Genomic DNA, 26,682 nt, shown 5'->3' with positions numbered 1-26,682 from the left:
GGGCTCTAATCCAACCCTTATTTTATTATTTTTTTAATTTTTTAAGTTCATTTATTTATTTCAAGAGAGAGAGAGCAAGCAGGAGAGGGGGAGAGAGAGAGAGAGAGAGAGAGAGAGAGAGAGAGAATATCCCAAGCAGGCTTCACAACTGTCAGTGCAGATCCCAATGCAGGGCTCGATCCCATGAACCATGAGATCATGACCTCAGCCGAAACCAAGAGTCGGACCAAGAGCTGTAACCAACTGAGCCACCCAGATGCCCCTAATTTTACCGGGATATTATAGTTAGACAGTATGGTTTATGTCTCTGTGTGGTAGATACGTGTAGAGATTTTTAGGCACCAAAAAGTTTGGGGAGATCCTAGCAAAATTTGTCAAAAATACCCAAGATCTGTGTTTTCAGGAGCAGATGGGACTAACAGATTATGGCCATTTATTCTTGAGCAGGTTGTGGCAGTGTTCATTGTTCACGACAGCTATGAATTGTAAGCAACCCAGAGATCCATCCACAGCAGCGTGGAAAAATAGAGAGTGCAGTGGGTCTCCAAGTGTGGCCCCAGGACCAGTAATACCAGCATCACTTGGGAAGCTGTTAGAAACACAAATTATCAGGTCCTACCTCGGACCAAACAAATCAGAAACTCTAGAGTAGGCCCAGCAATATGGGTTTTAACAAATTTTCAAGGTTATTGTGATGCATGCTCAAATTTGAGAACCACTGCCAAAGGGCAATCAAAATGAGTGGACTATATTTGCAGATGACATGATACTATACATAGGAAACCCTAAGGATTCTCCCAAAAAACTACTAGAACAGATCACTGAATTCAGTAAAGTTGCAGGACACAAAAATCAATGTTCAGAAATCTTGTTGCATTTCTATGAGCTAAAAACGAAGCAGCAGGAAGAGAACTGAAGAAAACAATCCCACTTACAATTATACCAAAAATAATAAAACACCCAGGAATAAGCTTAACCAAAGAAGTGAAAGACCTGTATTCTGAAAACTGCAAAACAATAATGAAAGAAATTGAAGACGACACAAAGAAATGGAAAGATGTTCCATGTTCATGGATTGGAAGAACAAATATTCTTAAAATGTCTATACTACCCAGAGCAATCTACACATTCCATGTAATCCCTATCAAAATGCCAACAGCATTTTTCAATGGACTAGAATGAACAATCCTAAAATTTGTATGGGGACCACAAAAGACCCCAAATAGCCAAAGCAATCTTGAAAAAGAAAAACTAAACTGGAGGCGGCACAATTCCAGACCTCAGTTTATACCGCAAAGCTGTAGTGATCAAATCAGAATGATCCTGGCACAAAAATAAACATATAGATCAATACAACAGAATAGAAATCCCAGAAATAAACCCAAAATTATACAGTCAATTGGTATTTAACAAAGGAGGAAAGACTATATCATGGGAAAAAGACAGTCTCTTCAACAAATAGTGTTGGGAAAACCAGACAGTCACATGCAAAAGAATGAAACTGGACCACTTTCTTATGCCATAGACAAAAATAAACTCAAAATGGATTAAGGACCCAAATATGAGACCTGAAACGATAAAAATCCTAGAGGAGAGCAGTGATTTCTCTGACATCGGCTGTAGCAACATTTTTCTAGGTATGTCTTCTGAGGCAAGGGAAATAAAAGCAAAAATAAACTGTTGAGACTGCACCAAAATAAAAAGCTTCTGCACAGCAAAGGAAACAATCAACAAACCAAAAGATAACCTACTGAATGGGAGAAGATATTTGCAAATGACATACCTGATAAGGATTAGTATCCAAAAATATATAAGAATTTATAAAATTGAACACCCAAGAAACAAATAATCCAGTTTAAAAATGGGCAAAAGACATGAACAGACATTTCTCTAAGACCTACAGATGGCCAACGGACACATGAAAAGATGCTCAACATTACTTATCATCAGGGAAATGCAAATCAAAACTATGATGAGATATCACCTCACACCTGTCAGAACGGCTAAAATCAACAACACAAGAAACAACAGCAAGGATGCAGAGAAAGGGAAACCCTCTCGCACCGTTGGTGGGAATGCACACTGGTGCAGCCATTCAGGAGAACATTGTAGAAATTCCTCACAAAGTTAAAAATAGAACTCTATGACCCAGCAATCACACTACTGGGTATTTATCTACAAACTACAAAATCACTAATTCAAAGGGATATATGCACCCCGATGTTTATTGCAGCATTATTCATTATTTACAATAGCCAAATGACAGAAGCAGCCTAAGTGTCCATCAATAGATGAGTGGATAAAGAAGATGTGACACACACACACACACACACACACACACACACAGAGAGTGGAATAGTACTTAGCCATAAAAAAAAGAATGAAATCTTGCCAGTTACAATGACATGAATGGAGCTAGAGAGTATTATGCTAAGCAAAATTAGGCAGGCAGAGAAAGATAAGTACCATATGATTTCACTCATATGTGGAATTTAAGAAAACTAACAAAGGAAAAAGAGAGAGAGAGAGAAACCAAGAAACAGACTCTGGTTACCAGAGGGGAGGTGGGTGAGGCGACGGGTGAAATAGGTGATGCGAATCAAGAATGAGCACTTGATGATGTATAGAACTGTTGACTCACGATCCTGTGCCCTTGAAACCAATATCACACTGAATGTTAACTATACTGGAATTAAAATTTTAAACTTAATCGGGGCGCCTGGGTGGCTCAGTCGGTTGAGCGTCCAACTTCGGCTCAGGTCATGATCTCGAGGTCCGTGGGTTCAAGCCCCACGTCGGGCTCTGTGCTGACAGCTCGGAGTCTGGAGCCTGGTTCTGATTCTGTATCTCCCTCTCTCTCTCCCCTCCCCTACTCGTGTTCTGTCTCTCCCTCTCTCAAGAAGAAATAAGCATTAAAAAAAGAAGAAAATTTTAAAACTTAATTAAAAACTGAGTGAACTATACCTACTTGCATCAGCACAGATGAGCCTCACATATATAAAATATTGAGTTAAAAAATCAAGAGACAGGGGCGCCTGGGTGGCTCAGTCAGTTAAGCTTCCGACTTCAGCTCAGGTCATGATCTCACGATTCGTGGATTCGAGCCCCGCATCGGGCGCTGTGCTGACAGCTCAGAGCCTGGAGCCCTCTTCGGATTCGGTGTCTCTCTCGCTCTGCCCCTCCCCCACTTGTGCTCTGTCTCTCTCTCTCCCTCTCTCTTGCTCAAAAATAAATAAAATGTAAAAAAAAAATTTTTTTTTAAATCAAGAGACAAAGGGATAATTATGATTCCATTTATACAAAGTTCAAAAATGGGGGGGGGGGACCACTGTATTATTTATGATTGCTTTCAGAGCCAATAAGACAATAAAGAAAAGCAAAGAGGGGTGTCTGGGTGGTTCAGTCAGTTAACCATCAGACTCTTGATTTTGGCTCAGGTCATGATCTCACTGTTGGTGAGTTCGAGCCCTGCATCTAGCTCAGTGCTGACAGCTTGGAGTTCTAGAAGGGAAAGAAAGAAAGAAAGAAAGAAAGAAAGAAAGAAAGAAAGAAAGAGGGAGGGAGGAAGGAAGGAAGGAAGGAGAAAGGAAGAAAGAAAGGAAGGAAGGGAGAGAGAGAGAGAGGGAAGGAGGGATGGAGGGAAGGAGGAATGAAAGAGGGAGGGAGGAAGGAAAAGAAGGAAGGAAGGAAAAGAAGGAAGGAAGGAAGGAAGGAAGGAAGGAGGAAGGAAGGAAGGAAGAAAGAAATTTTTTTTTTAATTTTTTTTTAACGTTTTTTATTTATTTTTGAGACAGAGAGAGACAGAGCACGAACGGGGGAGGGGCAGAGAGAGAGGGAGACACAGAATCGGAAGTAGTCTCCAGGCTCTGAGCCATCAGCCCAGAGCCCGACGCGGGGCTCGAACCCACGGACCGCGAGATCGTGACCTGAGCTGAAGTCGGCCGCTTAACCGACTGAGCCACCCAGGCGCCCCGAAGAAAGAAATTTTAAGAAAAGCAAAGAAATAGCTAACCAAAAGTCACACAAAGGATGACCTTTGGGGAGGTGGGTAGTAGGAGGACTGAAATGAGAGACGCACCAGAAGTTCTGGAAGTGTTGGTCTGGTTTTACTGCCTCGCCTGGATGTGTATATGTGCATTTCTTTTAAAATTATACATTATGGGGGGCGCCTGGGTGGCTCAGTCGGTTAAGCGTCCGACTTCAGCTCAGGTTATGATCTTGTGGTTCACGGGTTCGAGCCCTGCATCAGCTGTGCTGACAGCTCAGAGCCTGGAGCCCGCTTCGGATTCTGTGTCTCCCTCTCTCTCTGCCCCTCCCCTGCTTGTGCTCTGTCTCTCTCTCTCTCTTTCTCTCTCTCTCTCTCTCTCTCTCTCCCTCTTAAAATAAACATAATAAAAATAAAAATTTAAAAATAATAATAAATAAAATAAAACTATACATTATGGTAATTATATATATTATACATAATAATATACACATAATATGTTATATGTATTTCTTATATAAATATATAGTACGTATATGCATATACTGTTATGTTTACAGACACTATTCAAACGTTAACAAGAGAAAATACAAAAACGTGAAAAATAGAAATGTAAAAATGAAAACAAAAATCCAAATTCACACTTTACCTGTAACAGCTCCCCTTACACAACCCAGATCGCACAGCCCTAAGTCCGGGCGGCATGCACAACATGGGGAGGTTGTGGGCTGCGGCAGAGATGGTCCGCTCCACGGGAGCCCGTTCTCCCCATCCGGGCCGTGAACTAGGGTCAGCTGGGAAGTGGTCCACGAGCAGAGACCACGCTTCCCAGCTTCTGTCACATCCCAAGGCAGCATAGGAATCCGCGGCAAGGTAACGAGAGAAATACCATTCGAAACACGCCAGCGGGGCGTGTGAGCAAGAGCCCCCTGGGCCTTCCGGCCCGTCCCAGCCGGCCACACCGTGCAGCCGAGAGCGTGACTCCAGCCACCCTGCATGAAATGGTAGAAGCGACCGGACAGCCCTGCCCAAAGGTCCGAACCACTGTGACGGGTGAATGTGAGGGTCCTTAAAGCCATTACGTTTGGGGTTGTTTCGAACACAGCCACAGAGAACGGAAAGATATCACTTCTTTGTAAGTCACACTTTTAGGGGCAGCTGGGTGGCCGAGTCGGTTAAGCGTCCGACTCTTGGCTTCAGCTCAGGTCATGATCTCACAGTTCGTGAGTTCGAGCCCCGCGACGGGCTCTGCGTGGACGGTGAGGAGCCTGCTTGGGATTCTCTGTCTCCCCAATTCTCTGCCCCTCCCCCACTCTCTCTCTCTCTCTCTCTCTCTCTCTCTCAAAAACAAATAAATATTTAAAAAATCATACTCCTATCATTACATAACATTCCTTTTTTTCTTTCTGTTTCATGCCTTTGACCTTAAATTCTGCTTTATTCCTTCATTTGTATAGTTTCATTGTGACTTCATCCTGGTTGCAAATAGCACATACCTGGATTTTAGATTTCACCTCCAACCGCCAATTTCTCTTTCATAAACAGTTAGGGTTGTCAAAAGAGAGACGACGACGACGACGGGCCCAGGGCGGAGTCACTTGTGCTAAGCCCACATCGCCAAATGGAGAAACTTAATTAGTTTCGGCTTCTCCCAGCTGTGGAATCTCAATCCAGTCAATCTGGAATCTCCTGGTCCGCACCAGCGAGGCCATCTGCCTGATAGGTCCCTGCCGTCCCCTAAAGGAAGGTGACCTTGACCCCAAACAGCCCACTCTGCTAGTAACTTCCTTGTCTGGCCCCCTTCTGCCTCCAAAAATCCTTCATTTTGCATGACTCTTCAGAGCTCCTTGCTGCCTGTTGGGATGCTGCCTGACTTATGAATCATCCAATAAAGCCTGTAAGAGCTTCAACATGTACTCAGCTGGATTTCATTTTTAACGGATTGCTTGTGGGCTAGATTAATCATGAATAAATCCATATTTCTTTCTTGGAATATCAAAATAACCGTTATACTTCGCCATCACCCAGAGGGCTTTGTCACCTGTGCTCCGTCCTCTTTCTCTCAAACAAGATAAAGCCTGTGAACCATGTTAACATCCCCCCTCTCCCCATCCGTTTCTGACAACCTCAGGCTTCAGTTCAGGTCTCGGAGAAGAAGGCGGTCTGTGCTCCTGTGGGCCAGCAGGGCGTGAGGGACAAAGAGGGAGGAGCGCTGTCAGTCTCAATGTCCTTAGAGGCAGACACCAGCCAGGGTCACCATCTCCCTTAATGCCCCAGGAGGGGTGCAGCTCCAGTGTCCTGAGAGTCCTGCTGTCCTTCTGACTTCTCAGCCAAGCATGAGATGGGATGCGAGAGCAGGAAAGGTAGGTTGCAGGGAGGCCTTCTGCTTCTGGAGTTTTGGTGGATAAGACATTCTAAAATGCTCTTCTGCTGCACCCAGAGGCTGCACAGATTAGAACAAACTTGCCTTTCAAGGCATTGCTGAGCTTGCAAGAATGTACGAGAAATCCCCAAAGGTGGCCAGAAGAGGGGTGAATAATAAAACCAAATGCATGAGCAAAGAGCAAACCCAGACCTACCAAGAGCAGAAATATGGGGGATGAGAAACTATGTCCGGGAGGGGTTGAACCAACCATGCCATTGAAAATCTTCCAACTCGTGCAAAGCTACCAGTTTGTGTATCCTGATTATAGGTGGAAACAGTTAATAAAAATATAAATACAAATTTGGAGAAAGAATTCTGCGAATTTGCAATTATGGGATTGCTCTCAACTATCTGGAGGCTTGTGCCCAACAGACACAACCACAAATCCCTGCTGGAGTAGCTTTCTCAACCCAACCTGTTAGGATTCTCCCAAATTAAGTTCAGTCAGGGGCATCTGAGTGGCTCAGTCGGTTGGGTGTCCGACTTTGCCTCAGGCCATGATCTCACGGTTCCTGAGTTCGAGCCCTGCATCAGGCTCACTGCTGTCAGCACAGAGCCTGCCTTAGATCCTCTGTTCCCCGACCTCAAAAATAAATAAATCTTAAAAAAATGTATGTTATACACATACATGAAAACAAAACACCATGAATGAGTCACAGAAACAAAAAGCAACTCATATTGGAATTATCAAATGAAAAATATAAAATGACTTTTTGTGAAATATTTCAAGAAAGGGAAGGTGACTGAAGAAACAAAAGACTATCAAAATTAGCCAGGCAATGTTAACAACATCCCTGGACTCTACCCACTATACGCCAGCTGTGACAGTGACAGCCAAAAATGTCTCCAGGCGATGCCAATTTGTCCCTGGGGGACAAATCACCTGCACTTGAGAACAGCCTGTTCTGGAACAAGGTACAGGATCAGATACTACAGAAAACAGATCACTGACCAAGCGGCAAAAAACAACATTAACATTTTGAACTAATATGGGATTTTGTCAAATCTAAAAAGCCATCAATTTTAAGATTTAGCCTTCTTTCAGGTAATGCTAAGAATGAGAATACCCTACAATTAAAGTGTGAATCATTTTTTTAAATCACAGAAAATTAAAGATGCAGCACAATTTCAGAGAGTTTAAATGTGAAAACAGGTTGCAGGGACAATCTGTGAAAAATACTACTTTAATAAAACAAAAGAGGAAGAAAAACTTGGCCAGGCAGACTTGGGGCGGGCCGGGGGGGGGGGGGGGAACCTTTCTGAAACTTCAATTGCTACGAATAATATGAGTCTAACCTCTGTGCACCGAATAAAATATCTGCATATGTATGTTACGTGTGCAAAAAAGTGACAGAATTACAAGAAGTGAATAAATCCATCAATATAATGAGATAATTGGTAGGTGAAGCAGACAAGTTAATGAGGTTATATAGGAAATTGAAAAATGCTATTAATGTCTCTTTTCATTCGTTTAGCAAATGATCAAAGACCTTAAGGAGAGAGCGGAAGCTCATGCTGATACCCGAAAGAGCCCTGTTAACCTTGAAAATAAAAACGGCCAGTTATTTTACCAGCAAAAGACGGGTTTTTTCGGGACTAGCAGAGAATTGCAACCAGCACAACCAACCAGTGGCAAAAGCACAGGTGAGTGTGCACAACAACGAGAGGAACCCTCTTTTAGAGAAAAGGGGAATTTAAGAGGGCTGTTGTAAACACAAAGTCCATTGGAGTAAACTGGGAGTTTGAAGTGTAGCGGCTTCTCATTGGCTGGACTGTTGCTAGGGCGAAGTAAGCCCCTCTTCCTCCTGCTAAGGATCATAAAGCAGCGGCTAAAGTAGAATCCACCTGCAAGGTGCCTTGTGTCTCTTCCCGTCGTTGGATTTGCTATTAACAAAGAGGGCGTGGGGCGCCTGGGTAGCTCAGCCTGTTAAGCAGCTGACTTTGGCTCAGGTCTTGATCTCACGGTCTGTGAGTTCGAGCCCCGCCTGGGGCTCTGTGCTGACCGCTCTGAGCCAGGAGCCTGCTTCTGTTTCTGTGTCTCCCTCTCTCTCTCTCTGCCCGTCCCCCATTCGCTCTCTCTGCCTTTCAAAATAAATGAATAAATGTTTAAAAAACAAACATCTGTGTGCAAGTTTTTGTGTGGATGCCAGTTTTCCAGTCATTTGGATAAATACCAAGGAGCACAACTGCTGGACTGTATGGGAAGAATATGCTTAGTTTTGTAAGAAACGGCCAAACGGTCTTTCACCGCAACCGTGCACCATTTTGCATTCGCCCAGGCGATGAATGAGAGCTCCCGCCGTTCCACATCCTCACTAGCATTTGGGGTTGTCAGTTTTCTGGATTTGGGCCTTTTTAACAAGGCCGTAGTGGCATCTCATTGTAGTCTGAGCCATTTATTTTTATTCATACAAAAAACTTACGAGCTAGCTGCCCCGGGTATATTAAGGAAGCCCAAAAGTTGGATTTTTAGTAGAGCAACGGTAACCGCTTTTTTAAAAAAAACCCAGATTTTTTGTTTTGACAGAGCTGAAGAATGGAACCGGCCAACAAGGCGAGGGGCAGCGTAGACATCAAGTTTGTTAGGGAGAGAATGAAACAAAAGAAAAAGCCTCCTGTTACCGGGACGGGCTCCTTAAGGAGGAGGACACTAAGGCCTCAGAGAAGGAGGCTTATATCAGTTAGTGGCCGGTCCTTTTGAGGCGGAGGAACCCTGCAGTTGCTGTACCAGGATACGGTTCCGGTTGCAGGCGGTTCGGTCCAGGGAGTGGGTATTTCAGAAGGTCCAGTACTTTCTGCTTCCTTGTGTTAACAACTTGTTGTTATCCCTATCTACCCAAGGTCAACCGGTCTCCTGTCTCACAACCAAAATATAAACAACCTGAGAAAAGTCTAAAATGTAAGGACTTTACATGTGTATACGCTTGGTATTTACAAGACATTTTTATGACTGCTTTATCTTTTCATTCTTAACTCTGCCACATTCAAAACTAGGATTTGTGTCCATTTAACGGACAGGAAAACAGAAGCCCAAAGCGAGGCACTTGTGCAAGCTGGATTCCTGACGTTTTTACTGCTGTTCTGTGACTGGGTCAACGGGCTAGGAAATTAACTTATCTTTGCTGAAAATTCTGTTTAAAGTTTGCTAATGTGTGCCGAGCTCTGCCCAGGGCTTCAGGGACACAGAGCTGAACAAGAAGACATCCCCCACCCTATGACCCCACACACACACACACACACACACACACACACACACACACACACACACGGGGCCTTCAACTGATAAGGTGTTCGGGCTCAACAAAACCTTCTTCACATCCACCGAGCTTTGGGTCCCCTGGGACCTCAGGATGAACCACACTAGGCCTTGGACTCTAGAGTTGGGGGCTTGGGGGGTGGGGGGCTCGGCTTGGTGAAAAGACACCCAGGCATTTCTGACTGCAATCCCGGAAGAACGGAAAACTACACTTAAAGACAGCTGCCAGGGGTCCGACTGCCCTACTAAAGAGGAGGGGGCTACCACAGTCTGGGGATGTTCGTTTAGTGTAGGAAGATCGCGTTTATAACTTAAAAATACCCAAATCAGCGCTCACGGAGGCCGCCAACAAGAGAGCGCCCCGGGAAGGGCCCACCCCAAAACGAGGGGTGCGGAGGCGCGCAGCACAAAGGCGGAAGGGGGAAGGGGCGATGAGGCGGGGCGCGAGTACGTGCGTGCGCGCTCGCAGCCGCGGTGGGGCCGTTGCCCCGCCCCCCGCCGACGTGCGCGCGGCCGCACCTAGGTCGACGGGAGGCGTGGCCGTAAAGAGGCACGGCCGTGTCGCGAAAGGGGCCGCAACGCTCAGGGCGCTGGTTGACGGCTGGAACTCCATTTTGTTCGCGGCTTCTCTGCTCGTAAGTCGCTTGTTTCCGTGGCTCGTGCGAGGCGAAAAGTTTTAAAAGGGTAAAAGTTGTAAAGAATATTCTGGAACTCTGTTGGTAAGCCTAGCGAGTCTCCATTTTCTCTCCGCAGCAGACGTCGATACCGCGGTTCCGGAGAGGCGGGGAGGATGCGGCCCTTGGACGTCGTCGAGCTGGCAGAGCCGGAGGAGGTGGAGGTGCTGGAGCCCGAGGAGGATTTCGAGCAGTTCCTGCTGCCCGTCATCAACGAGATGCGGGAGGACATCGCGGCGCTGACCCGGGAGCACGGCCGGGCGTACATGCGGAACCGGAGCAAGCTGTGGGAGATGGACAATATGCTCATCCAAATCAAAACGCAGGTGGAGGCCTCGGAGGAGAGCGCCCTGAACCATCTTCAGAATCCCGACGATGGAGTCGAGGGCAGAGGGACCAAACGGTGCGAGAAGGCGGAGGAGAAGGCCAAGGAGATCGCGAAGATGGCAGAGATGTTGGTGGAGCTGGTCCGGCGGATAGAGAGAAGCGAATCGTCGTGAAGGCGGGCGGGCGGTAAGGCCGGGGGCCGGCGGGGCCCGATGCGGGTCCTGGTGGTTGCCAGACCCTTGGTTAATCTCCGACGAGACGTGTTTAATAAGGGTCCACGTGGGGTGGAAGTTGGAGGCAGGAGAAATACGGGCGTGCTCGATTTTTACCCCGGGTGTGCGTAGCAATCTGTTAAAAATCCTCTACGCTGCTGATTTGGGAAAGCCAGGTTTGGGAGTGTTGGGTTGAAACCCACAGGCCCGGTCAGTAGGGTGATTGCAGAACCGTGATCGCACAGGCCTTTAAGGAGACAAAGTCACAACAGGGGCCGTTGAGCAAGGGGGAATAGAAAGCGGATTGTCCGAGGGAAGGGCTCTTACTGGACGAGTTCAGGTTTTGCTAGAAGACTGGAATGGGTCAGGGGGCCTGGAGAAGAGCTGGCGTCCTGCACGGTTAACGGTGTGCCGGGCTTTGGTTTGTTTTTCCTTCAGGATGAACTTCTTAATGATGACTTTCTCCCGATTGCGCTTTAGGTTAACAGCCAATGGATTTTGGTCAACTGATGGAGATTGGCTGACATCGTTGAGAAGCTGAAACCAGAGAGCCTTTTGTTTTCTCTCTCTCTCTTTTTTTTCCCACCCCCCTCTGTCTACACTCTGTCCTCACTTACACTACGTTTCCGCAGTGGTCTGTGGTTGATGACCTCAATATAAGTTTTGACTGTTCGATGTTTTTGTTTGGGAAGGTAACTTTTATTTGGAAAATGCTCTCACACGAGAATTAGGGCCTAGATTGTAAGCTTTTGCAGCAGTCACGTTTGTTCCTGGGCTTTGGTTATTTCTAAATTTTGAGGCGCTTTGCTCTTTCTTGTGTGACTTGAAAGCTCCCTGGAACTTTGAGTCTGTGTCACATGAGACGCAAGAGTTGGAGTTTTCCAGCTCTGGAGGTGCCCAAGGCGCTGGGTTACTTCTAGAAGAGTACTTCCTGCGGTAACTGCTAAAGAAGCTGAAGAAGGGACCAGACTTGGACTTGGAATGTGAATGGGGCTGATCTGGCTAGGACTTGATGAATCAGAAGAAGGGGTGGAGGAGGGTAGTGTCTGTATTTTGGGACTTTAATTTCTGTGTGAGACCAAAGGAGAAGAGATGTATTTTGTTCGAAATTTACATTTTATGTGGTACACTATCTGATGTAACTTGTCTGGTCAGTTTGTTTGGACAACCCAACTCAGCTTTATTTGACGTGGAACCTAGAATAGGAGACAAGATCTTGGTGTTCTGTACAAGATGATGTGATACCCTGATGCATCTCGGGGATTCTGGGCATAAAATGAAAGAGATACTTGCAAAGGCTCTTGAGGGGCAGGGAAAGGAAAGGAGGACTGTCTGCGTTGGACCCTAAACTGGACAGGGACTAGGTATTTTTGAAGTTCATAAGTTGTCCTGCTCTAAGTTCATTTGAGTAGCAGACCTGACAAGCATTTGAGGTCAAAACCCTACCATGTGTAATAAAAAGAAAAAAAAAAAAAAATGACCATGTTAATAAAAGTATTCATTTGCTTGAAAAGACACAAGACCTAAAAAAGTTATTGACTAAATTTTTTTTCTCTCGAAATCTCTTCCTTTGTCATCATTGCCAATTGGAGAATGAGTGTCTTAAGCCTCTGATCATGGGGAAGATTTAGCTCCGCCTGCTACTATAGGAACTGGTCAGGGGAAGGACAGTCTCGGTTCTTAGTGCAGGAAAGAACCCCTTAAAATCCTGTCGCCCCCGCCGCTCTCTTCAGACAGCCAGGCCAGAGTACTTTCACTCTTTTAACCTAGAAGATCAGAACGTAATCGTACTCTAGTCCTTGCATTAGCAATATTAAGGGAAGCCGCAATTACAGTGGTGTGGTGGGCCACGCACACGCCTCCCAGCCCCGTCAGCAGGGAAGGGCTTGCTCCCCAGCCGCCGGAAGTGCTGCCGACAGCCCTCAGCTGGTCAGTCCTTGTGAGAAGTTCCTCTGCTTAAGAGCTGCCCTAGCCAAGGCCAGGCCCCCTTTCCTGGGTGGCCCATGTCCATTGACTGATGGGCTGGGGTCCGAGGGCTCTTTCCCTCTCGCTGCAAGTTGGGACAACTCAGAAGCGCGTCTCTCTCAGCTCCCTGGGGGGTCTGCCTCATTGCCCCACTTCTCTGCCTCATCTTACTGGACCTTCCCTTCCACGGGAATGAATCCCTAATAAATTTAACCCGCGATGTGATTTTCATCTTGGAGTCCGCTTCCTCGGAAGCCCGATGGATAAATGTAAAGCCGCGGCAAATCGTGTGTCAAAAGCTACATACCATGTCTCTGGAAGCGTTAAGAAGCATTTCAAAGCAAATAACTGGTGAACGTGGCCTGGAAAGAGGAATACAGCTCTGAGGACGAGAGAATGAGAGACCTCTCAGGCACAGGGAACAGTGTGAAAAAAATGGCGGAAGTTCCAAATTTTCTATATAGGTTTTAATAGAAGTGGGTAGGATGGAATTATGAACCGAGAAGCAACAACCACCAAAAAAATTTGCGAAAACTAGGAAATTAATATTGGTATGATACAACTAACTAGATTCCAGACTTTTCTGATTTTACCAGTTTCCAGTAATGCCTCTTTTCCTGTTTCCGGGTGCCACATTGCGTTTGGTTAGTTTTAAAACGAGTAATACAATGGCACAAAATTCAAAAGAAAAAAAGTGGACCCGTTCTCCCCATCTTCCCGAGGAAGGCGACGGTTTACCAGTGTCTTGTGTACCTTTCCAAATTATGCATGTTTAGGCATATACATAATTCTCCCCAACCTTGGGGGTTTTTTGAGTCTGTTTTTACATAGATGGTAGTACATTGTGTAACCTGCAAATGTCCTTTGTGTGTTTTTTCCACCTGAAGCTCTGGTTTGAAAATCTTAGCCTATCTAAACATCTAGATGCGCATTCTTTTTTTCAGCACCTACATGGTGTTGTTTATCGTCCTACGAATTGTGAAGTAATCAGAGACGATTCTTAGAGGTTTGCAAACTTTAGTCCTAAATTACTTTCAGTAACTGCTTACTTCCTCCTCCTTGTAAGCAACCACTAATTCCAGAGTCCCCAGCTCCTGAAGTCTATCCCGGATTGCTAGCAGTTGGAGGAGTAATTGAATCTCTTGCATTTTCTAAGCAAAGAATGTCCTAAGGAGCCATTCTGAGAGGCAGTCTTATGAGACTGTACAATCACATCATTGAGTACAGCCAAGGTTGCCGGAATTCTTTATTGTAGATCTGTATGTCCTTTACAAGCCCCAGGCTCTCTGTCCTTTTCCCGGCTGTCCTTCAGAGCTCCGGTCACGGACAGCTGTGCAGGAAGGACCCCTGGGGTTGTTGGCCAGGTTCTCTACATTGCACAGCCTCCCTGAAGCCGGGACCGATCTCTGTTCAGGTGCTTCAGGTGTGACAAATGTCCTTTTATTTATTTTTTTTTTTTAATGTTTATTTTTGAGCGAGAGAGTGCACAAGCGGGGGAGGAGCAGAGAGAGAGGGAGACAACAATCTGAAACAGGCTCCAGGCTCTGAGCTGTCAGCACAGACTCCGACACGGGGCTCAAACTCACAAACCGTGAGATCATGACTTGAGCCGAAATAGGACACTGAGCCTACTGAGCCACCTAGGTGCCCCTACAAGTGTCTTTTTATATCAAAATGCTATCACAGAAAGAAACGTGGGGGCTACAGGAGCATGGTGGTCTGGAGAGGCATTGGAGAGGAGACAGACAAGGTGGTATGTAACAGAAGCTCTGATGAGAAATGGAGGCAAAGTAGGGGCCCCTGGGTGGCTCAGTCAGTTAAGCACCGGACTCTTGATCTCAGCGGAGATAATGATCTCAGGCTCATGAGTTCAAGCCCTGCGTTGGGCTCCATGCTGGACGGTGTGAAGCCTACTTAAAAGAAAGAAAGAAAGAAATGGAGGCAAAGTATGCAAACTGTTCACAATCCGCTGGTCTCACACTTGGTAAGAATCAGGCTGGGAAGACCACTAGGTCCCGCAGAGGCTTCTGCATCCAGCTGTTTCACCAGCTGACGTGACCCCTGGGAAGAAAGCAAATTTAATTCTAATGACGTGGTAGGACCGACAATAGCCAAGGATGCAATCAACACTTGGACGAGCATCCACAAAAATGACTCCGGGGGCCCCTGGCTGGTTCAGTTCGTAGAGCCTGTGACTCTTCATCTCGGGGTCGTGACTTCAGACCCCACGTTGGGTGTAGAGCTGACTTTAAAAATAAAATGGAAAGCTTTTTTTCTTTTTTTTTTTAATGACCCCAAGTGAAGGGAAGACACTCCAAAGAGTTCTTAAACTTGCTGAAGATAAAACCCTGGAGTCCAAGCTACCACGGAACAGAGGGGCTGGGAAACAGGAGATTTGGCTCCCAGCCATCCTGCTACTGCTCTCTGTGTGATCTTGGGCACGTACTGGCTTGTCTGGGGTGATTTCCAGCACGGGCATTCTGTGTGACCTCTAGAACTAAAGCTCATCTGGGACAAAATGCTGTAGGGATCATTCGTGCTATTCACCAAGTACATTCCAAGTATCCGCCTTCCAGGCACGCAGTGGAACTGGACTTCCCAGCCCTCTTGTGCTTAGGGTGAGGGGGGGGGCGGGGGGGGGAGGGTAGGGGAAGGAGGAAGAGGGACAGTGTGAGAGACTAACCCTGGTCAATGAGCTGTGAGGAAGGTGGCACATCTCTAATCCAAGCCTGAACCTCCAACAAGAGACCACCCCAGGGTTCTGTCTGTGGCACAGGGACGAGCAGCATCCAAGATGGTGGCGGATCATCAGCCTATGTTCCTTCAACAAGAGTAGTTCCCCTGCCAACCGATGATGAACATGTAGCACAAAGGAGGAGACCCGTATTGTTCCAAGCGCTGAGGTTCGGGGGTTGTCAAGATGACGTGACTTACGCTAACCGACATCTCTTCCTCTCCCGTGTTTTGATGGAAGGGTCGTCCTTCCTTCTTTTTAGGCTTATATCCTCGTTTGTCATCACATCCCTCCCACTTGCTCAGGGCATTCATTGTCCAAACAACAATCTTCTTTCTCACTCATTCATTTGTAGCTGTTCACTTTGCCCTGCCCTCAAACAACTCCAAGGTGAAAAAGCCCCAAATCCAAGTCCCTGGTCCTGGAACCCTCCCCCTTCCAGGGAGCAGATAACTATGGAGCGGTCTGAGTTTCCACCATCTTCCAAAGATAAATGGAGAGCTGTTACCTGGTTGACACTGGCCAGATAAATCCATCCAGAGCTTGCTTTAGTACTGCTCTGAATAAGCTAGGGCTTCCCCTGGTCAGTTCTGTTTTCTCCTTTCCTGATCCCCATAATTCTCTGTGGTTCCTTTCTCCTGTTTATACCCCATCCCTCCTTCCTCAAACCCCATGATTCACAGAACCCTCCGTTCCATTGTTATCCATTATTCCCAAACTCACCCATATTATTCTTTGCCCCTTGGAAGACATTTCTTTACCACCAGCTGCGACTAGACTCCCCCAAGCCCTGGGCTTTCCTGCAGCCTCTTGGCGATGGTTCCTAGCGGCACTCAGCTGATCAAGGGCTGCGGTTTCCATACTGGGGTAAAGCTGGGGGAAGGAAACAAGGAATAAAAGATTAGGGTTTTGACGAGAACATTGTTACAGCAGTGAATGGTAAACACTGAAGGGATAAGTGCAGAAATGCAGAGCAGGAGAAAGCCGCTGTTAATGTGAATTGACGGGTCGGTGAGTTTAAAAAAAAAAAAGGTGTTGGAAACTATAGTACACATGTCACCCAGGAGGATGGGGACATGGTCAGAAAGGAGGAGGGCTGAGCAAGGATTTGGGGCCGGTTTGGGGCAATAACAAACCCCAAGTCACCCCCGGGAATGAGCAGCCAAGGAACATCAGATGTGAGGAGGGCGTGGGGGCCCCGGTGTGGGATGGCCACAGACCTTCCCCAGGATGATGGCAGGACATGGGGTGGAAAGGAGCCAGGAGCTGGGTGCCGAAGTGTACAATGAACGAGGGGGATTCGATGGAGAGCAGTTGGAGGGTGGCAACGGTGGGGAGGCGGAGAGGGCGGTCGATGAGCAGCAAGACCTCTAAAGGAACGCCGCTTTAGACAAGAGGAAGGACGAGGAGTGCCGTGACAATGGCCAGGGGAGAAGGCCGGCCCCAAATCCTGACCGAGGCACGAGAGGAACGAGCAGCTTTCCCTTCACGGGCCTGAGGACCACGTGGCAGAGTTCTCTGGGGACAGGCTGGCAATGGGTAAGGGTGGGGCGGAGGGCAGGGAGCCAGGCAATGGCTCACCAGTTCCTACAGGACCAGAAGAGTGTCTGAGCTGGAGAGCATTATGGGAAACTTGTCCTAAGAATAACGCCCTAGGCTGATTTCTACTAGGTTCATCAATGGGACAGATGGGGTGATGAGCATAGTAAATTCAAAGATTTTTTTTTTAAGTAATCTCTCCACCCAGCGTGGGGCTGAAATTTACAACCCCAAGATTAAGAGTTGCACACTTTAGGGTTGGAGCCAGCCAGGCGCCCCCAGCATGGTAAATTTAGTCCTGAGTGTAGGCTGAGGGCAGATGGGCATGGCCTTGGCATGACCACCATGGCAGAACCAAAGAAGTGGCAGCTGGAGGTTGTGAAGTGTGCTTCCTACAGTAGCTTCTTTGAAGGAGACCTGAGAGGCCACCACTACTGGTCACTTGGGGTTGAAAATGGCAGGGGTTAACTGATGAATGGATAAAGAAATTGTGGTTTATATACACAATGGAGTACTACATGGCAATGAGAAAGAACGAAATATGGCCCTTTGTAGCAACGTGGATGGAACTGGAGAGTGTGATGCTAAGTGAAATAAGCCATACAGAGAAAGACAGATACCATATGGTTTCACTCTTATGTGGATCCTGAGAAACTTAACAGAAACCCATGAGGGAGGGGAAGGAAAAAAAAAAAAGAGGTTAGAGTGGAAGAGAGCCAAAGCATAAGAGACTCTTAAAAACTGAGAAAAAACTGAGGGTGGATGGGGTGAGGGGAGGGGGGGGGGGTGGGTGATGGGTATTGAGGAGGGCACCTTTTGGGATGAGCACTGGTGTTGTATGGAAACCAATTTGACAATAAATTTTATATAGGGAAAAAAAAAAAAGAAAATATTCAACCAAACAAACAAACAAACAAAAAATGGCAGGGGTTTCTGCATCCCAAACTGAAACAGTTTTAAGAGATGGCTCCAGGGGTGCCTGGCTGGCTCAGTCAGTAGAGCATGAGACTCTTGATCTTGGGGTCCTGAGTTCAAGCCCCACATTGGGCGTGAGGCTCAGTCATTGAGTGTCTGACTCTTGGTTTAGGCTCGGGTCATGATCTCAAAGTTTGTGAGTTCGAGCCCTGCGTCGGGCTCTGTGCTGATGGTGCGGAGTCTGCGTGGAGTTCTCTCTCTCTTACTCTCTTTCTGCCCCTCCCCCGGTCGCGCTCTCTTTCTCTCTCAAAATAAATAAAAACTTAAAAATTACATATACATGTATAAATTAAATTTTCTTAAAAAGACAAGCGTTGTCTCCAGAAGAAGCCATCTTACAGATGAGACAAGGCTGAGGCCCTAAAGTCTCTCTCAAGCATGTTCTTTCTCTAAAGGTTCTTCCCCAGGCAGCAGGTGCCGGCCAAGCGGTGAAGACCAAATTATGACTGTCACCTTCCTATCAAAGCCACTGGCTCCACTTGGGCACCACTGAGTTGAGAGGCTAGGGGAAGGACATAGCGCAGAGACCCGTTTACAAAAAAAAAAAAAAAAAAAAAAAAAAAGAGTCTTCACCAGACTGGTGGCTGTAATTACACGCACAGTGGAACTGACTGAAAGTAAACGGACAGGAAACATCCTGGGGTTTTGAAGAAATTATACTGGCAAAGAAATTCCAAGTAGGTGTGCTGAATCCCATGGCTGCTCAACCTCTGTCAGAATTCCTGAGCCCTGCACCCCGCAGCAGCAGGAAACAGGCTTCGGAAGCTGCCCTCCCCTGGAAGGGGACATATTTCATCTGTGACCTGGGAGGGCAGAAGTCAAGAGCCTCCCTAAGGAGCTCCTCCTGGAGACGGAGACCAGGAGGGGCTAAATGGGCTCAGCCGGGCGCTGTGCACTCCTGCCCGTGGCCTCGACACAGACACGCTGTGTGCTGCCCTTGGGGAGGCTCAAGACGGGGCAGCTGGCATCCCCCAAGGGAGTTCTCCCAGCAGAGGACCACAGATGAAAGGCACGGTCCTTTTACAGCTCACGGTCACTGGCGCTATGCCATCACTTCTGCTGTTTTGTTTGTTAGCTGCAACCCCGTCCACAGTCCCGGAGGGTAATCGAGTTCTGTCACAGGTCTGACCCCCTCCCCCAAACTCAGGAAACTTCTAGCAGAAGCTTCTGCCCAACAGTCAATCTTACCCTTTAGAAACAAACTAACTGACTGATGGAACAGAGAAAGAAACATTTAAAAAAGACAACTGCTCAGAGGATCAGAAAGTGCCAGAAGTGCCCTCCATTTCATTATAATGTTAAAACTCCCCTCCGCATATTCATCCCAAACCCTAATAGGGAGTCAGGCTCTGGAAATTATTCTTCGCAATCTTCTTATTTGTACAAATAAAGATGACCTTGTGAGACAACTCCCCCAGTATAGTCTCTGTCTATAACTCATAACTGACCAAGGGGCAGAACCATGAGGAGAAAAGTAGCAAAAAACTTGTGGGCATGTTTTTTAAACTACCACAGCTATTAACCATTATATTCTCATGATAGTTTTTTTTAACGTTTATTTATTTTTGAGACAGAGAGAGACAGAGCATGAACGGGGGAGGGGCAGAGAGAGAGGGAGACACAGAATCTGAAACAGGCTCCAGGCTCTGAGCTGTCAGCACAGAGCCCGACGCGGGGCTCGAACTCCCGGACCGCGAGATCATGACCTGAGCCGAAGTCGGACGCTTAATCGACCAAGCCACCCAGGCGCCCCTAACGTTTATTTATTTTTGAGAGAGAAAGAGACACAACACAGAGTGAGAGCGGGGGAAGTGCAGAGAGAGAGGGAGACACAGAACTCGAAGCAGGCTCCAGGCTCTGAGCTGTCAGCACAGAGCCCAATGCGGGGCTCGATCCCACGAGCTGCGAGATCATGACCTGAGCCGAAGTCGGCCGCCCAACCGACTGAGCCACCCAGGCGCCCCTAATAATAGTTGTGTTTTTTTTTTAAGTTTATTTACTTATTTTGAGAGAGAGAGAGAGAATCCCAAGCAGACCCCAAGCTGTCAGCACGGAGCGGACACAGGGCTCAAACTTACGAACCGTGAGATCATGACCTGAGTCAAAATCAAGAGTCGGATGCCTAACCAACTGAGCCACCCAGGTGCCCCTCTAATGGTTTTTTAAACATCATCGGTTTGAAAGAATCTCAATTGTTAGTATTAGTAGGAGAGCTTAGGAAGGTGTCTAGAAACGAAACCGAAACATGAAAGTCAGCAGGGCTTCTATGCACCAGGAAGAGAAAATGCATTTTCTAAAAGGTGTCCTCTAGTCCGTGCATAGATAAATGGATAAAGAGGATGTGGCAGGCGTACACATGAAATATTACTCAGCCATAAAAAAGAATGAAGTCTTGCCATTTGCAACAACGGGGATGGAACGTGAGTGTATTATGCTAAGCGAAGTCAGTCAGCCAGAGAAAGACAGATACCAGTTGATTTCATTCATATGTGGAATTGAAGAAACAAAACAAAACAAAACAAACGAACAAAGGAAAAAGACAAAAAACAGACTCTCCACTACAGAGAACACACTGGCGGTTGCCAGAGGGCAGGTGGGTGGGGGGGATGGGGGGGGTTACATGAAGGGGATTAATGAGCGCACTTACCGTGATGGCCACCTGAGTAATGCACACAATTGCTGAATCACTATTTTGTACACCTGAAACTAGTAGAACACTGTGTTATTTATACCGCAATTTTAAAAATAAGTAAATAAAAATTAAACCCAACTACCTCTGGAGTGCCTGGCTGGTTCAGCCTCCAACGCTTGATTTGGGTTCAGATCATGATGTCACAGTTCATGAGACCCAGCCCCATGCGGGAGTTCTCTCTCTCTCTCTCTCTGCCCCTCCCTCGACCCTCACAAAATAAATAAATAAACTTAAAAAAAACCTACCTCTCAAAAAATAATAATAATAAAATATGTCATTTGTAATAGGATCAAAACAGTTTTTTAATGGTGTGTTATTTTTTCTTAATTTTTTTTAAAGTTTATTCATTTTTGAGAGACAGAGCATGAGTGGGGAAGGGGCAGAGAGAGGGAGACACAGAATCCGAAGCCGACTCCAGGCTCCGAGCTGTCAGCCCAGAGCCCGACGCGGGGCTCGAACTCACAAACCACAAGATCACGACCTGAGCCGAAGTTGGACGCTCAACCCACTGAGCCCCCCAGGCGCTGCATGGTGTATTATTTTCCTAAGAATACTGTAATTGCCACAAACCGAGTGGCTTAAAGCGGTGGCTTAAGAGTGGCTTAAAGTGGCTTAAATCCATTCTCACAGTTCAAGAGGATAGAAATCAGAAACAAAGGTGTCGGCAGGGCCATGCTCCCTCTGAAGTCTCAAGGAGAGAATCTTTCCTTGTCCCATCCGGCTTCTGGTGACTGTTGGCAATCCTTGGTGTTCCTTTGATCAGCTCAACAGAAGGCATTCTGATTCTTTTCCAGACTGGCCCAGTGCATCGAAGAAGTCTCATCAGGTGGGTCTGGTTGTCCTGGTGAAACTTAAACAAGGAATTCAAAGTCAGAACAAGCAGAAAAGCCAGGACATTCCCGAAGAAGCAGAAGCAGATGGGGGGGGGGGGGGGGGCTTATCCTGCTTAACCAGATATCGGTACTTACTACAAAGCCTACTTAGTATAAAGTAATTAAGTCACTAGAGTAACAGCCCAAAGATGGAGACTAATGGAACAGAATGCAGACATGCGACGAATTGAGTCGCCACCTGACAGCTGTTACATTGCAGATCAGACGAAATAGATAAAATATTCAGTATGCAGGGCTGGGATAACCGGACACACACGGCGGGAAAACTGCCAGTAGATCCCTGCCTCGAACTGCGTTTCTAGGTGGATTGCCCACAACCATGAGAAAACCAACATCAAGGCTTTTAGAAGAGAGTATATGACCTCAGGGCGGTCAAGGATTTCTTCTTTTCTTAAATCTGTTTTAATGTTTATTTATTTTTGAGAGAGAGAGAGAGAGACTGAGTAGGAGCGGAGGAGGGGCAGAGAGAGAGGGAGACACAGAATCCGAAGCAGGCTCCGGGCTCTGAGCTGTCAGCACAGAGCCCGACGCGGGGCTCGAACCCACGAACCGTGAGATCATGACGGATCAAGTCGGATACTCAACCGACTGGTCCACCCAGGCGCCCCAAGCATTTCTTAAAATAAAACCGGGGGTGGGGGGGGAAGCATAAAAGGAAACCTTGATATTTTGTCTTCATCAAAATTAAAATACTAACTTGTACAAGGATGTTTGGAGCAGCATCACTCATACTAGCCAAAGGGTAGAGACCCCGCCAGTGGCCACCAATGGATGAACAGATAAACGAATTGTGGCATGTTCGTGAAATACTTTTTGGCCCAAACAAGGAATCAAGTGCTGATACCTGCTACAACCTGGATGAAGCTCGAAAATATTATGCAAAGTGAAAAAACCCAGACACAAAAGGCCACACAAGTGTAGCATTCTTTTTTTAAGAAATTTTTTTAAGTTTATTTATTTTTTTTTAGTAAATCTCTACACCAACGTGGAGCCCTAACTCGTCACCCCGAGATTAAGAATCGCATGCTCTTCCCACCGAGCCAGCCAGTGTCTCTGTATGATCCCTTTTATATATTTATTTATTTTAATGTTTGTTTATTTTTGAGAGGGAGAGACAGAGCACAAGTGGGGGAGGGGCAGAGAGAGAGAGGGAGACACAGAATCGGAAGCAGGCTCCGGGCTTTGAGCCATCAGCACAGAGCCCGACGTGGGGCTCAAACTCACAAACCGTGAGATCATGACCTCAGCCGAAGTCAGAGGCTTAACCAGCTGAGGCACCCAGGCACCGCTATTCCTTGTATATGATGTTATGGACCAAACTGTGTTCCCCTAAATTTATATGCTGACGTCCTAATCCCCATCGTGACTGTGCTCAGAGACAGGGCCTTTGTTTTAGTCCATTGTAGCTGTCGTGACACAATACCACAGACTGGGGGGTGCTTATAAGCAACAGAAATTTATTTCTCACCGTTCGTAGATTTGAAATAATCTAACGATAAATCATCAGCACTCGTAGTAGAGTTTAGCAAGGTTTCTAGAAACAAAAATGGCTGTAAATCCAAGATCAAGACACCCACATGGCTGAACTCTGGTGAGGGCTCTCTTCCTGGTTGATAGCAGCCGGGGACTTCTTGCTGAGCCCTCACAGGGCACAAGGAGAAGGCCAAGGCTTTGGGGAGTACCGTGGGGGTCTCTTTTATAAGAGCATTAATCCCAGTCAGGGGGGGCTCCACCGTCATGACCTAAGCCCTCCCAAAGGCCCCCCTTCTAACACCATCACATCGGGCCTTAGGATTTCAACATACGAATTTGGCAGGGGTGGGTGGGGCGGACACAACATTCAGATCATAGTAGCCTTTAAAGAAGTTATAAAGGTGAAATGAGGTCACAGGGGTAGAATACTAAGCCAACAGGACTGGTGTCCTTATAAAAAGAGGAAGAGACACCAGGGATGCTCAGTGAGCACAGAGCACATGCTAGGACACAGTGGCGAGGTGGTCATTTGCGTGCGAGCCAGGGACAGAGGCCCAGAAGAACCCAAATCTGCCAACACCTTGATCGTGGACTTCCAGCCTCCCGAACTGTGAGAAAATACATCTCTGTTGTTTAAACTCACCCATTCTGTGGTATATCGTGGAAGCCTCAGCAGAGGAGTGCGTATGATATACCAAGAACAGGCAAATCCGTGGAGACAGAAGGGAGATTGATGGTGGCCAGGGGGTGAGGGGAGGGAGGCTGCGGCGCGATCACTGAGTGGCACTGGGGGAGCACTGAAAAAATTTTAAAACTAGAGAAAGCTGGCGGTAGTATAACACTGTGAACACACGAAATATCACTGAATTGTACAGTTTATGGAGATTTAGTTATATATTACACGAATTTCGCCTCAAATTTGTTTTAAACACTAGAGCATTCAGCCTGGGGGGCTCAGTCGGTTAAATGTCTGACTTCGGCTCAGGTCATGATCTCCCGGTTTGTGAGTTCGAGCCTCGCGTCAGGCTCTGTGCTGACAGCTCGGAGCCTGGAACCTGCTTCGGATTCTGTGTCTCCCTCCCTCTGCCCCTTCCCTGCTCATGCTCTGTCTCTCTCTGTCTCTCAAAAGTGAATAAACATTAAAAATAATTTTTTTCTTTTAATGTTTATTTATTTTGAGAGAGACAGCATGTGAGCAGGAGAGGAGCAGAGAGAGAGAGAGAGAGAGAGAGAGAGAGAGAGAGAGAGAGGGGGGAGAGAATCCCAAGCAGGCTCCATGCTACCAGCACAGACACAAGGCTGATCCTACAATCCTGGGATCATGACCTGAGCCAAAATCAGGAGCAGATACTCAAATGACGGAGACACGCAGGCACATTTAAAAGATTTTGTATTTTATTCTAAAATTTTTTTTAGTGTTATTTTTCAGAGAGAGACACAGAGCACTAGCAGGGGAGGGGCAGACAGAGAGGAAGACACAGAATCCAAAGCAGGCTCCAGGCTCCGAGCTGTTACCACGGAGCCTGACTTGGAGCTCCAACCCATGAACCGTGACATCATGACCTGAGCCAAGGTCGGACGCTTAACCGACTGAGCCACCCAGGTGCCCCAAGATATTTTTTTTTAACTTTTTAAAATGTTTATTTATTTTTGAGACAATGCGAGAGACAGAGTGCAAGCGGCAGAGGGGCAGACAGAGGGAGACACAGAATCCAAAGCGGGCTCCAGGCTCTGAGCTGTCAGCACAGAGCCCGATGCAGGGTTCGAACTCACGAACCGCGAGATCATGACCTGAGCCGAAGTCGGACGTTTAACTGACTGAGCCACTCAGGTGCCCCAGTGCCTGTTAAAATATTTTTTAAACTAAAATCTTATGTTTATCAAAGGAACCTTAATCAAAGTGGGAAGTTAAGCCCACACTCTCTGTTGCTATCTTCTCTATTTTTCTATATACCTAAAACTGTTCTCAAACATAAAGTCTATTTTCAAAAAAAATAGTCAACCCTCAGCTGGGAGAAGATATTTTCAACACTTATCCTGGCGGGCGGGGGGTGGGAGGGAGAGACTCTAAATTGTATGAACAGAGCTCAAAGGATAATAAGGTTGTGACAAGTCCCGAAGGATCTTTATCCACTTTCCCCCATCCTTAGGCTCACGACTGACTTTTTCCTAACTTCATGTAAACGTCCTGTGGACTAAGTTCCAAGCCCCACTCACAACCAGACCTCTCCGACACTAGTTTTCTACTGATGCTGTAAGAAGCTACCACAAGTCTAGCGGCTCAAATCAATACAATTTATTATCAGCGTTCTGAATGTCAGACCTTAGCAGGTTTCTCTGCTCTGGGTCTGGCACGAACAAAATCAAGGGGTCGGGTGACTTATCAGGAGGCCCTAGGAAGGAACTACTTCCAAGCTCATTCACGGTGTTGGCAGAATACAGTTCTTTCGTGTTGTAGGACTGAGGTCCCTGCTTCCCTGCTGGCTGCCAGCTGGGGGCCACCCTTAGTTCCTCCGTGCCTCTCTCTTGTCCTTGCACCCGGCCACTTGCAACTCAGCACCAGCAGTCCTTTTCAGGCTCGAGATTTGCCCAAAGTCTCCCAGCCAGCATATCAGGAAGCTGGGGTCCAAATCCCGGATCTAATTCCAGCGCTTTGCCCACAACCACCAGAGACACACGGTCTACTAACAATACCATTTGCCCCTGTCCGATGGTTTCATCAAGTCTGCAATGGGCCTTGACGCCATTTCCCCCCTAATCCTTTGAATAACCCTGACAGCTTTCAGAAGTGGACCTACTCGCTCCATCTGATCCACTGGAAAGCTCAGTCCCAAACAGGCAGCACTCAGGCAGGCAGGATCCCCCAGTCTTTCCTTTTAGCCCGTCCCGGGGGCCACAGGCCTAGAACATAAAGTCACCCACTTATCGCCCCCCCCCCCCCCCCCCCCCCCCCCGAGAGTGTAAGAGAAAAAAAAATTATCGAAGCCCTGCTGGGTGGCAGGCCTTGAGAGCAGTGTGGGGACAAAGTGAGGGCGGGGGGGCGAGGGGGACAGACTGCAGCCCGGTGTTCCGGGGAAGTCTGCACCTCTGGGGCCGAAAACTCATTTTTGCAACTCAGGGTTAAAACCTATGCCGCCAAACCCCTACCTCCTGAAGCCCTGACCCCAGGTCCTCCACAGAGAAGAGCCACGACCGGGGGAGGCGAAGGTACACAACTGCGCGCGTGCGCGCGCGCGACCCCCCAAGCACGCGGCCGGGGAGCCCAGGGGGCGTGGCCGTAAAGGGCTTCTGGCTCTGTCGCGAAAGGGGCCGCGAGGGCGCCGGGCGCTGGTGGGCGGCGGGGAGGCCAAGTGGGACGTGGCTTTCGCTCTTTAACGGGAGAAGTTGGGGGAAAGTTTTAAGAGGAGACAAAACTCCGAGCCCGCCGCTCGCCCCGGCGGCGCTCCCGCCGAGCTCCGCCCCGCACCTGGCGCTCGCGGCCGGCCGGCCTCCAGACCCGGCGGAGCGGCCCGCGGGGGCGGCCGGGCGGCGG

General features: G+C 47.5%; 1 protein-coding gene and 1 long non-coding RNA gene across 4 annotated transcripts; one reads left to right on the top strand and one right to left on the bottom strand.

Moving 5' to 3' along the window:
* Positions 1–10,201: 10,201 nt before the first annotated feature.
* LOC125922605 (MORF4 family-associated protein 1) lies at positions 10,202–12,392 on the top strand. Of its 3 annotated transcripts, none has more exons than XM_049630273.1 (3): positions 10,202–10,301; positions 10,420–10,853; positions 11,360–12,392. In XM_049630273.1, exon 2 carries the CDS (start codon positions 10,457–10,459, stop codon positions 10,838–10,840), a length of 384 nt encoding a protein of 127 aa, XP_049486230.1. In that variant the 5' UTR covers positions 10,202–10,301; positions 10,420–10,456; the 3' UTR covers positions 10,841–10,853; positions 11,360–12,392. The 3 variants fall into 3 exon arrangements, with proteins under 3 accessions (XP_049486230.1, XP_049486231.1, XP_049486229.1); XM_049630274.1 differs by having other exon boundaries at positions 10,211–10,301; positions 10,423–10,853; XM_049630272.1 differs by having other exon boundaries at positions 10,264–10,853.
* A 3,141-nt stretch (positions 12,393–15,533) lies between these two features.
* On the bottom strand, positions 15,534–26,380 carry LOC125922604 (uncharacterized). The gene is made up of 4 exons (XR_007457710.1): positions 26,298–26,380; positions 20,740–21,634; positions 16,302–16,451; positions 15,534–15,685 (listed from the first exon to the last, which is right to left on the bottom strand). It is a non-coding gene; the product is annotated as an uncharacterized LOC125922604 (long non-coding RNA).
* Between the last annotated feature and the right edge of the window lie 302 nt (positions 26,381–26,682).

This window comes from Panthera uncia, chromosome B1 (assembly GCF_023721935.1).
Source record: "Panthera uncia isolate 11264 chromosome B1, Puncia_PCG_1.0, whole genome shotgun sequence".
Classification (NCBI taxonomy): Eukaryota; Metazoa; Chordata; class Mammalia; order Carnivora; family Felidae; genus Panthera; species Panthera uncia.
This window is presented reverse-complemented; position numbering and strand designations above follow the sequence as displayed.